This window comes from Girardinichthys multiradiatus, chromosome 15 (assembly GCF_021462225.1).
Source record: "Girardinichthys multiradiatus isolate DD_20200921_A chromosome 15, DD_fGirMul_XY1, whole genome shotgun sequence".
NCBI lineage: Eukaryota > Metazoa > Chordata > Actinopteri > Cyprinodontiformes > Goodeidae > Girardinichthys > Girardinichthys multiradiatus.
In genome coordinates, this window is record NC_061808.1 from 16,189,972 (window position 1) to 16,202,198 (window position 12,227).

Genomic DNA, 12,227 nt, shown 5'->3' on the forward strand with positions numbered 1-12,227 from the left:
TTTCTTCAAATAGAAGGCGAAATGAGCAGTTTAAAAAGCACAACCTCAAATCCTTTCCTCTCTTTCTGAGCCCCTAAAAGATTTGGTTGCCAGGCAACATTAGGACAGAGCTTTCAATTAAGTCACTCTGAGTTGGCTGGTTTGCCCTGTTTTCGGGTCCAAAGCATTGTGCCTAATACCTAACCGCACTGTTGTATTTATGCTCATTAATGTTCTGTGCAAAAATGAAGGATGAGTTCTGAACAGAGGACAAATGAAAGTTCTCTTCAACAGATATGCACAGATCTGTGGGGAAAACTGCTCGATGAGTCACTTTTGTGAGCCATAACAATACTGTTCTTTAAGACTTTTCTAAAAGTGTGTATTTTTTAAAGTAAAAGGTTGCAGTAACTGAGATAAAGTAAATCTAACATTAAGACAGTAAAACAGATTGTTTCTGAAACCTCATGTTTAGAATACAACAGTAATATTGTTGTCTCTGCTCTTGGTTTTAAGATGGTGTTTCAGTCAGATTTTAGTTGAAAGGGATAGCTCAGATTTTTGAAGGGGTATTGGGGAGTTAACAGCACTCAGTATCTTACAAGCAGTACTAATCAGAGCATATCAGGGCCTGTTGCAAAATGGGGATCATCTTAAGGAATCTGCAGACTTAAAATGTCATCCTTCCACCACACTTTTAGCTGAGATATATGACACCGCACCAGGATATTCATAGTTTTGCAGCAGAATTATGTCTGCTCCTAGCACTGGCATTGTCTCCATCTCAATTCAGAAATGTTATTGTGTAACCGGTCAAAAAAAAAAACGGAAAAAAAAAACAGCCATTTGGAGAATGGAACCAAAAATCCATGTAGTTATCCAATTTATGAGAAAGTTTTATGAATCTTTCTAAAATATAAAAACCTTTTGTTTAAAAACAATGTATCCCTTTCATTGTGTAGGAGTGCCTGCAATAAGCTTACGGAGCTTTCTTCATCTTGTTAGTCTTTGAAACCAAATCAGGCGGTTCAGACTACTGTCTATTGTAAATAGAATACTGACTGCTGAACCAGATTAGAAAACTTTGAACAATCATTGTAACCTTCTTTTAAAACAAATGGCATAAAAAGTTTTTTTTTTAGCAAATATCATTCAGCCCTTTTTTTTTCTTCTGTTTTTAAAGAAGCAGAATGATTTTAGTCTAGTAGTGCACAGATGCTCTTAAATTTAAATATTAATGTTTTATTCCACCCATTTTTTATGTAAGTTTTATATGCTGCATAATTCTGAGTTTGCAGCCTAGACATCAAGCAAATGTTTTACTACACAGGAAGCAATGCTTTCTGTGTAGTGTGTGAATGTGTGGGCCACAGCTCTTTGTAGTTGTAGTTTATTTGAATATCAAATATATGTATACAGCTTTATGTGTAGCATAACTTTGACGCCTTGTTGGATCAGTCTTCAATAAAAACTGATTTTGTTTAAGAAATTTAAAGCTGTACAAATATTAGGAAACCATTACATTGTGATATTATTGTAGAATGTTTCGATGAGAGTATTAGTTGCAATTTTCCTTTCTACATTTCTTTCCGATCATCAAAGTGTTCCAGTCACTCCCCTCTCAATCCCCTCTTTCTTAACTAGGCCACTAAGATCTACATCAAATGTGAGCATAAAGGACAGTGAAAGTCAGTTAAAGTGGCCAAATGTGTTACTGGCAAGCAGAGCTTTGCTGTTCTATTTTTTGTGCAGCTCTTTAAAAAAAAATAAAAAAATAAGGAATAGTGTTTTGTTTACCTCACTGATATGGACCTAACATTTTATCTATATTTGATATGTTTATTATAATGAAGATAAATGTGATGTTAAAAAATATTTTTTTTGTTCATTTTTCTTTTTGGCTGTAAATGTATGATTGTGTGACCCTCCCAAAAATAAATACTGGTCTAAGATTAACACATACCCATCAAATAGGTTACCTCACTTCAATAGTTTCATTCAATAGCCTAAGAGTGCATCATAATTGTTGTGTCTTACTTTAAAATATTGACATTTATTGATCATCACACCAATAGTAGAGAGGATATTTAATGAAAATGTAAAAATCCTAATAATATTTAAGGGTCAGTTTATTTCACCTTTTTTCATATTAAATAATGGTTACTCTGTTTTTAGTCAACACGTCCTAGTGGGCTACACATACAAACAGTTATATAAGAAAATCATTCAGAAGAACATTGTTGTTTCCTCTCTGGCCTTGAAAACCATGTAAGGAAAAATTGTTTTCTGTTCTAACATGAATATTTTATAATTGGCTTGTCTCTATCCCTCTTGAAGTCAATACCAGTTTAGCCAGGGGGCTTTCCCGGAAGATGACTGGTGTGGTTAGTGAAACGAAGAAAGCATCCGGGTTCCCTTATCTCATTCACAGGAGGTCACAGTGATTTGGTGCATGCTGATAAGCTGTTTGCCTCGCTTTAACAGTCAGTCAACTTTTTACTCAATAATCTCGTCATGAGAAATAAGCTTTAAATGTTCAGTGCAGCAATGTCATTCTGTCACTACAAGCTTTTTCAAAAATAAAAATATAGTTTTTTGCTGAAAAACATGTCCTAAAAAGTTAAATATTTTGTTTTTGAACACAAATGTATATTCCTAGCACCTTTCTCTGCTTTTGAAAACCATGGCCCTGTGTGACACATTTTACAACAAGGTATGTTCAACTTGGCATGTTCTGCTTTCTGTCTTCCAGGTAAGGATGTTTTCAATAGGTCCCTGTTTCAAAACCATATTTTTTTCACTACACTGTTCCTAAGGGTTACTCTCCTTTTAATGAGGAACTGGAAATAGTATCGTGCTTTTTATGGTTGTATGATGCTTCCCCTCCTGTAGCTGTTTTTTGGAGCTTTCAGTCAGCTTTGTACAACACAAAACGTTTAACTTCCTGAACTTTTCCGCTTGTATGCTGCTTGGAATTTTTCCAAATATGTTTTTCCAACTATCAGTGAATTGCCATTACCACCATTAATGTTTTTGTGAATGGTAATGTGGCTGTTGCTAAAATAAACCGCTTACTACAGCTTGCTGCAAATGCAGACGACAAGATTTCAAATTATTCTCAATATTACATGCCTGCTGTGCCTTTCCAGAGCTGAGACCACCTGACTTTTGCTGATCTTCGGTGCTATGTGTTGCAGACCTTCTACCATTCTTGCCACTTGAACAACTGTACACCTCCAGGTGACAAACGCACTCACATAGACCAACTCAGTACAATCACACCTATTTCTACACATGCTCTAACCCACTCAAACGCACTGACACAGGTTACTATTAAATCAATGTGGCCCGCCTACTTTGATGCTAGATCCAGCCTTGATTTAATAAAGTCAGTCATGCAATTAGGATTCTATCTTGAGATATCCGTTTTGTGGAGCAAAAACTGCCCTGGCAAATGTAGGCAATCAGCTTGTCTACATGGTAAATGCCTGAAATGCTGCGACTGGACATGTGGAAAAACAAAACTCTCAATATTACATTACAAAGAAAAAAAAGCTGAATGGAAAAAAGTATTTTTTTGAGTGGGCATGTTTTCTTCAAAGTGGATTTCAATGGAGTTAATTGTATACTTTTGTTTAGGGATTCCACCACTGTTTGCATCTGTTTTAATCAGCAAATCTTTTAAAATAGTAAACTGCCTATTTTACTCAGCTAACAAAGAAACAAGTATAATTCTGGGGTTTTCATTTTAATCTCCAAACTACCACCTTCTCACTAAATGCTAAGATTTCCTTTTAAAAAGAAAATATGACAACAGTTTACTTTTTCAGCGTGTTTTTTCTTTTTCGAAGAGGCTCCAAAAGAAGATGAACATACAATTGTTTTGATTGGAATTTGGAAAGTTTTGTCTGAGTTTCTTTTTACCCACCCTGATCTCTAAATCCAATGTGGTTTAAAATATAATTATAGCTTCAGTAATACAGTGTGTATTTTCAGTTGTTATGGTTTGTATCTCATTAAAATCTTTCCCACACATACTGCAGTTCAACCTACCTTAGTGAGCATGTCCATTTAGTGTTTAAATATGTGAAACTTAAAGTTACACTGTTTGTGTTCAAAACTAGTGGCATCATCCTTTGAAGGACCCGGCATATTTAGGCCTACAGGATGCAGGATGCAGGAATATTTGGCCACAGCTTTCTTAGCTCATATTGCTAACAGTAGTTAGTTGGTCACTGAAAACAGAAATTAGCTTATCCAACTTATAGCAGGAACACAGTTAGCTCTACGGTTAATTAACTGCTTAGCGTATAATGCCAATATTTCTTCTGATAACCATTGAATGCAACAACAGTACAACCAAATATAACCCAAGTACCACAACTCTTGCTTTTGTAACATCTTGGGTGTAAAAGATTTTTTTCTTTCTAAATACAAGTGATTGCATCTTGTAAGACGTTTTATACATTTTTGTATTTAAGATTAGTGAAACTGTGATAATTATGCTCAAATGTATCATACCATCTTGTGTATTTTTAATTGATCAAACACAATCCATGTGTTAGCGAATCTGTATGTACTTTTTGTATTATTTACTCTGCACCAAACTAAAGGAATGATAAGGAATCTGTTTTCTCAGATCATCTTTCTAGCCTCAGTTGACCTTTTCACTCTCATCTAAAGATGTAAGATTCATATTTTTAATGAAATGTATAGTGTACACACCGGAGCATCAGGATGCAGCTGCATTAAATAAAATAAATCTATAAAAACGGTTTCCCCATGAATTTCCCTTCTTGTATTTTAAAATAGCCACATCTGACCTTGTCTTTTTTGGAATGTTATAGAGCAATATTTGCCTACGTCTAGTTTATGTGTAGGGTTATGCTTCCATTAGTGTAAAGGATTTCTACATTTTGACAGACTAAGCTCTCAAAGACTCATTTATGGTTATAGAGGCCAAAGAATTGTCATGCTTTTTAAGCTAAGCTTTCCACATGACTCGGTGGAAGATTCGATTGTTACTGACTTGGTTGCACCCTCCTGGTCTCACGGTTGAAGTGTCTTCACTCCCCCCTGGAGGCTTATTGGCCTAAATCCGCTAGAGCTGGTGGATATTTCCTCTGGTCAAGGCATCCCTGGTGCAGAGATTTAATCCTTGGATTGCCTCTTTAAGGAAAAGGAGCATGGCTTAATTTACCTGAAGAGTCAAGAAGCAGATTTCAAGAAGCTTAAAAGCTCTTTTACCCTTAATATGTACTGTAGGTGAGGCTTCTAGGAGGAGGAGCTTTACTACATTCTCTTACTTGCTGTGTGCTTGTCGATTTCAGAAAGGTTCTCAAATAATGGTTCATAAATCTCTACAAGTCTACAAGTATCTGCAGCTTGATACCTTTGCTGACCCCACATGGTTTCACTCCCCTCCATACATACAAACATTTGATGAGCAATAGTGTCGTTCACTGCATGATAGTTATACCCCCACATGCCCTTCATGAGAAATTGCCACCCTCATCCTAGTCCTGGTGCTCTTAGGAGGAATGAATGGATATATTCACTAAGGTTACCCATTCATCCTCCTTGAAAAGTAAAACTCGTTATTCTCTGTCACTATCCTCCTTTTTAATCTCCTCTTGTGTTTACTTTGTATCTGTCATCAAAGTTCTTCCAATTGAATTTGTACTCTCTCCCTTCCATTTTTTCTCGGCGATCATTTTTAGTACTCTCTGCATAATGTCCACCTCTTCTGTGCCGACTCATTTTCTATATATGTGAATGTCTGCCTGATGTTTATTTTTATCTTAAGTTGGCTAAAAAAGTTTGTCCAAAATCATTTGACCAGTGTACATTATTCTGCTGTGGCTATATGTATTTATGGTTCACCAGCACTCACTTCAAGCCCAGTTGCATGACTTTCTGTATGATTGGATTAATAAGTGTGGGTTTAAAATTCCTCCATTAGGTTTTGCTTTCGGTTCAGGAACCCAATCTAAGCACATTTATTTAAAGAGTATATTTTTAAAACAAATGGACAGTCATTTAAAGCCATTGTGGTGGCATGGGGTTGTTGGGGTCTCTTTAAACACAATGTCACAGCAGTTAGTTGTTCATCACCAACAAGCATTCAAGCAGCTGATTTGCTGCATTTAAAACTGCTGAGCAAGTCTTTCCTTCTGGTGCTGTCATGCAATTTGCTGAATGTGATTAATGCAAGAGTAAAAGGGTACTAGATTAATATTTGCTTATTTAATACTGTCATTTGTGATATTACAATAATCATTTATTTATTAATGAACAGTACAGCAAAAACAAATGATGGAGCTGATCAGAATTTGTCTGCAGCATGCAACGAAAAAATTGTAAAAACAGAGAGCAAAAAATGGGAATTGAGCATTAAGACCTGCAGAGTAAATGGATCCCGAAAAATATAACCATGTCCAGACTGATGGATGCCAGTGAGTTTGTCTCGTCTGTTCTGTAATTACTTTAGATTGGGACACAATGTTTTTCCTTTTTGGGGTATGATTGTAAGTGATATAAGCATTGTTTAGTCTTTATTGAGAATGGACAACAGAGTTTTCAATCCATACTCTATTTTGGCAAACAGTCCAGTCATATTTGCAAGGTTTTGCATTGGTAATCTCAATCGTACACTCCGGAGCAGGTAGACCTTTTAGTAAACTAGAGTCCGTTGAAAAACAACTCTCTGACAAAAAACGACATAAAACCAAAGAAGAGTCTGGTGGTATCAAGATAAAAAAGCCTGTGTTTTAAAATAACCTACTTGCCTGTTGCTCTACACCATCAGCCAATATTTGAACAAGATATTTTTTTTTGTTTTTATTTTTTTTTTGTGCAATTTTCTTTTTGTTGTCAGAGGTATAGCACAAAATCAAGACATTGCCACTGTTTACATTGCCACTGTTTACAAATAACTTCCAAGAGAGAAAAAAAAAAATGAAACAACATATTGACAAAGTATAATTTAAACCAACTTCGAGGCCCCCGTTTTTTACCTCCTCCCCCCTTCTTTCAACATTCTCATTCGTGTATGAAGGAAATCATGTTGTCTACAGTATTACAATTTTTTTAAATATGTGTATAGATATGTTATATGAAAACAATCCCGGATCATATATATGTAAATAGACAAATAAACTGCAAAAAACAATATTAACAAAGCACGCATGAATTTAGGCTATTATGTATTTTTGCATATTCATACCATTCTCTTACCTACATTTGCATGCTCTTACTTTCTTAAACGAGATAAATGAAGATGGGGATAACCGTTAACTTTCATTGAACATTGGAAGAGGGATTTAAGATAGAAAAATATAGGTAAAATAGAAAATATCATCACATTTATGGGAGGATAGACAATTAAATGTATGCTGATGTGGTGTGGTCAGGCAAAGAGGTACCGCATGAATTTTCTTGTTCATTAATATGGGTGTCAGCTCGTCCCTTTTCTATTACTAGTATGGTTCTGTTTCTATTCTGCCATGTCCCTTTAGTTTGACTGTCTCATTTCCATAAATAAGATCCACTTTGACCATATTGTAATAAATCTATACATTCGGAAATTAAATGAGTAAGTGATCTTTTCTATTAGAAAATGTCTTCCATAATGTCCACCCATCAGTATGGAGATTCAGGATGCAGCCAATGTCTGGTGATTTTTTTTCTTAGCTACAGTTATCATTATTCTAAATAAATGTTTATTGACATTTCCAGTAATAAAGTCTTGATTTATATAAGATAAATATTTCAAAATGGTTAGGTTTGTTTGTTTGTCAATGCCAGCGACTGTCCACTGTCTCTACATGCTCATCCAGGAGGAGTAACTGCTACAAGTCACTGACTCAATGCAATCTGCTGGGTTTCCTTAGATAGAAAAACGTTTTAACCAATTTGAATAAATAATTGAATCTGTGTGCACTGTTCGATAGTTAGGATTAAGTGGAATGTTTGTACCTGACTTGAAATCTATATGATTCGATTGAATTGACTTAGACCATTTTAAAGTTATCCACCTTTCACACAATGCAACAGGACACAACACTCTCCAATTATTTTTACCTCCGCCTTCCTCCCTCCCTGTAGGATGGAGTAAGAGGGAGTCAGGCTTTAGCCTAAACCGGCTCAGTTATGGTTGAGGTGCAAACACACCCTCCATTTCTGCTACCTGTGTGACCCCTTCTCTATTCCAATGGTTATAATCAGTCTGACAGAGAGAGGTACCCCCAATCCTTGTGGTTTTTAGTACAACAATGGCCAGCAGTGGGCTCTTGATGGACAAACTTTATTAGTTTATTATTTTACTTGGTACCCCTACACATAGTTCATTCTACAATGTCCAAACTCTAACACTCAGTAGTTTATTCTAACCTCCCCAACAACCCCACACCATTCCAAACCCTTTGTGAAGTGCCCTGAGACGACATGTGTTGTGAATAAATAAAACTGAATTGAATTGAATTAGGTAGACTATTTGTTATTTTACAATCTGGCATTTTGTTTTAGGACCATATTAAACAAAAATGTATTATGTACTTTTAGCAACCTTGCTCTTCAAACTTGTATACCTTTAGAACAATACTTAGATTCCTTGACTGAGATCCTCCAGGTTTGGTCGCCCTGGCGTCGAATGCTACTGTCAGCATGAGAGTGGAGCAGCCGTCATCCAGCTACAGTTTCTCATTAATGAGGTGGGTCACATTTAGATTTTGTTTCATCAGATGCACAACACACAACTCTGTTGAAAGGTTGTATGATTCCAGCTTCTCTCCACCACAACATGAAGTGTTCTGTAGCATGAAGTTGAAATCCAAGTTGCCTGCTCTGCTTTTTATAGGTGTATGAGTGCAGGTGGATGAACTTGACTTGTAGTCACTGCATTTGTGTGGCCAGGACTAGAATGGTGCCAAATAAATTAAATCTTTTTACCATTTACCACATTTTATGATGCACCGATCAGAGATTTGCAGTCCATTTTTTAATCTCTGGTTATGATTTGCTGAATTTAGCCAATTCTTTTTAGAAACTAAACTTAAATTCTGTTCAACATTTTTCCAGCCTTAATGCTATTGGAGGTAATCAATTATATAAATTAGGGGAATACCTGATGTGTGTGTATATGAGAGAATAGTCACTGTAAAACAGTTTTGTTTTTATTCAAAACAAAGACAAACTGATTTGGAAGTTCATATTTTAGCATCTTACATTACTGATTAGCACAGTTAGCCTTATTAACTATAAACATTAATGACTGTGTCTATTGCCAGAGGCAGTGGTGTCCAAAGTCGGTGCTCAACGGCAGGTGTCCTGTGTGATTTAATTTTTCCCTTGTTCATAATCTGAATAAATTGATGGTTTATTACCAGGCCTTTTTATAACTTGATCAATGGATTATTCTATTATTTGATTTAGCTGTGTTTGAGCAGGGAACATCTATATCATTCAGGACACCAGCCATTGAAGATTGTAGTTTGACACCCTTGTCCTAGAGAATGTGAAACAATAATTCTGAGATTTCCAAAAGGCTTGCAACATTTTCAAATCCAGTTTGCTCATCAGTGGACAGATTTTGAAAGCTCAAAAGAATTTAACTGAGGAGTTTTCCATAATATGCTCTACTGACGTCATGGGGCAGGCATCTCCCTGTTGTAAAAATAAAGTCTCCTACCAAATGGTAAAGATGTGAAATGACCAATTCTCTGTGAATTAACAGCTGACATGCCTCTGTAGAAAATATTTTATTTTACAAAAGGTTTCTTACAGCTTTTGTGCTTCCTCTGACTTCATTTTCAAGCACCTAATGTTTAACAAAAATAGATAGAACGTCCAAAGGAAGAGTTGTAATGTCCTTGTAACTGGATTGCATTTACATGTGGTGTATTTTTGTAAGATTTTGCTTATGGATACCTCTGGCTTAACAAAATGTCTAAACATATCAGAGAACACATTGAAAAACAACATTAATATTAATGTGCTTAGAGTCTCAATTTTAATAAAGAAATTTTTTTTTTATACTTGAGAGCAGATTTTGTTCTGTAAATTTTGTTTCATTTTTACTTTTAACAGTTCAACCACTGCCTCACTATTTAAATGCTCAAACTAAATGCAAAATTCTGTCCATATATTATTGCAAACAGTAAGACAGACACAAATATCAGTATGTTCTGAGTGGGAATCAGGAAGTCTTCAACATGCCACTGGCCTGAATTACCTCCAGGCCTTTCTGAGTCCCTTAATAAAACCAACTTGATTATGTTTGAAACGTATTTGGTAAAAGTAGCATCTCATGCTCAGTCGTGTGTGTTTAGTCTGTCCATGTGTGTGTTTCTGCGTCTGTGTGACAGTGACTCAGCAGCTCAAACAAATCCTTCGGGGAGATGGAGACGATTTTTAGTTCCTCCTACATGCACACATACACTTTTATGCATCTTATGAATCATCATCGGTACCTGGGAGCAAGCTGCCCGGGAATACGATGTGATTAATGCATGTTATGTTCACGAGGGGGAAAAATGCAGTCTGCGGACGTGCTTATGAAAAATTCTGTTTTAACCTCATGTAATCAGTAATGTTGCATGTCTTTAGAAAGGTTTAAGAAATTAAAAACCTACATCTCTGCTGCAACAGGGAGCATTGGTGAGCGCTTTGGCCGATGACACCGTTCACTTGTGGAACCTAAGGCAGAAGAGACCAGCAGTCCTCCATTCCCTGAAGTTCAACAGAGAGAGGTAATCTGCAAAAAACTACAATTAAAGACAGTTGGGGCATCAGCTAACGGAGATGCAAACACTTGGTCTCGTGCAATATGAACTGTGACTTTCTAAGCAGGGTCAGAATCACACTTTGTTGCCTGTGTCAACTGCTAGTTTTTGCACTTGCACAGTATGTAAACAGACAGCATATCCTTTGGCAGCACTGTCTCAGGGCCTGGAAAACCATTCACAGGGCAAAGGAGCTCACAGGGGGGCTGGTGCTCAGTTTCTGCAGTGCTTTTTCTGTGTTTGTCCCTACTGGAATTTAAATGCTTGTTATCTGAGTCATTTCTCTGTCCTGGAGGATTTCCCATGACTGGGTCACAGGTGTGAACCTACCCAAACACCGGAAACCTGTTCCAAACAGACATGCAGATATTACACTTAAAATCCCTAGTGCAACTCAACTTATCAAACTAAATCTAAATGAACAAAATATTTTTCAGATTGTTCTTTGTAGAAAAGAAAGAAAGAATAATTTTACTTCCACTTGACAACCACATATAATCACATACATCCAGTGAACTAGATTGAGGTTTTCGTTTGTTAAAATGATAAATGTAGAAAAAAAAAATCACGGGCAATGGAATAAATAACTGGAATAAATAGTAAATGAGTCAGATAGTAAATGCCATTAGACTTATACTTAGGCAACAGTTCTGTAATAATCTGTGTAGAGTTTCATTGAAGAACATAAAGAATAAATAAAAATATGAAAAGATCACAAAAGACAAAAGTATTTTAAGAACTGATTTATAGTGCTTGCAGCAGAATTCAGAGCCCTCCACATATAGAGGTTTTGGTGTTTTGTTAATAGACATCTAATAGGATGTCGACATTTTAGGCTATTCACTTCAGTTCAATTCAGTTTTATTTATATAGAACCAATTTACAACACACGCTGTCTCAAGGCACTTCACAATGTCAATTCAATTGAGTCATACAGATTTCAAGTCAGGTACATACATTCCAATTAGTCCTAGCTATCGAACAATGCAGTCAGATTTAGTTATTTATTGAAATTGCTTAAAAGGTTTTTCTATCTAAGGAAACCCAGCAGATTGCATCAAGTCAGTCACTCCTCCTGGATGAGCATGTAGAGACAGTGGACAGTCACTGGTGTTGACTTTGCAGCAATCCCTCATACTGAGCATGCATGTAGCGACAGTGGAGAGGAAAAACTCCCTTTTAACAGGAAGAAACCTCCAGCAGAACCAGGCTCAGTGTGAGCGGCCATCTGCCACGACCGACTGGGGGTTTGAGAGAACAGAGTAGAGACAGAAAAAAAAAACACAGAAGCACTGATCCAGATGGACTTTCTTTGAGAAAGAAAGTCAATGTTAATGGATGTAGCTCTTTCAGTGGTTTCATATAGTAAGAAAAAAACAGAAAAACTCTGAGCCAGTTTTCAAGTTTAGAGTATGAGAGAGCACATACAGTTAGTCACAGTAAAAGCTCAGTCAGTAGCTATGTCTA

The 12,227-nt window shown here is 36.3% G+C and overlaps 1 protein-coding gene across 1 annotated transcript in view; it reads left to right on the forward strand.

Moving 5' to 3' along the window:
• Nucleotides 1-12,227, forward strand: part of stxbp5a (syntaxin binding protein 5a (tomosyn)) — a 181,558-nt gene that overhangs the window by 48,598 nt on the left and 120,733 nt on the right. Inside the window, exons 4-5 of the mRNA XM_047388111.1 lie at nucleotides 8,609-8,690; nucleotides 10,627-10,727. Of these exons, the coding sequence (XP_047244067.1) occupies nucleotides 8,609-8,690; nucleotides 10,627-10,727 (183 nt within the window). The remainder of the gene's footprint in view (nucleotides 1-8,608; nucleotides 8,691-10,626; nucleotides 10,728-12,227) is intronic.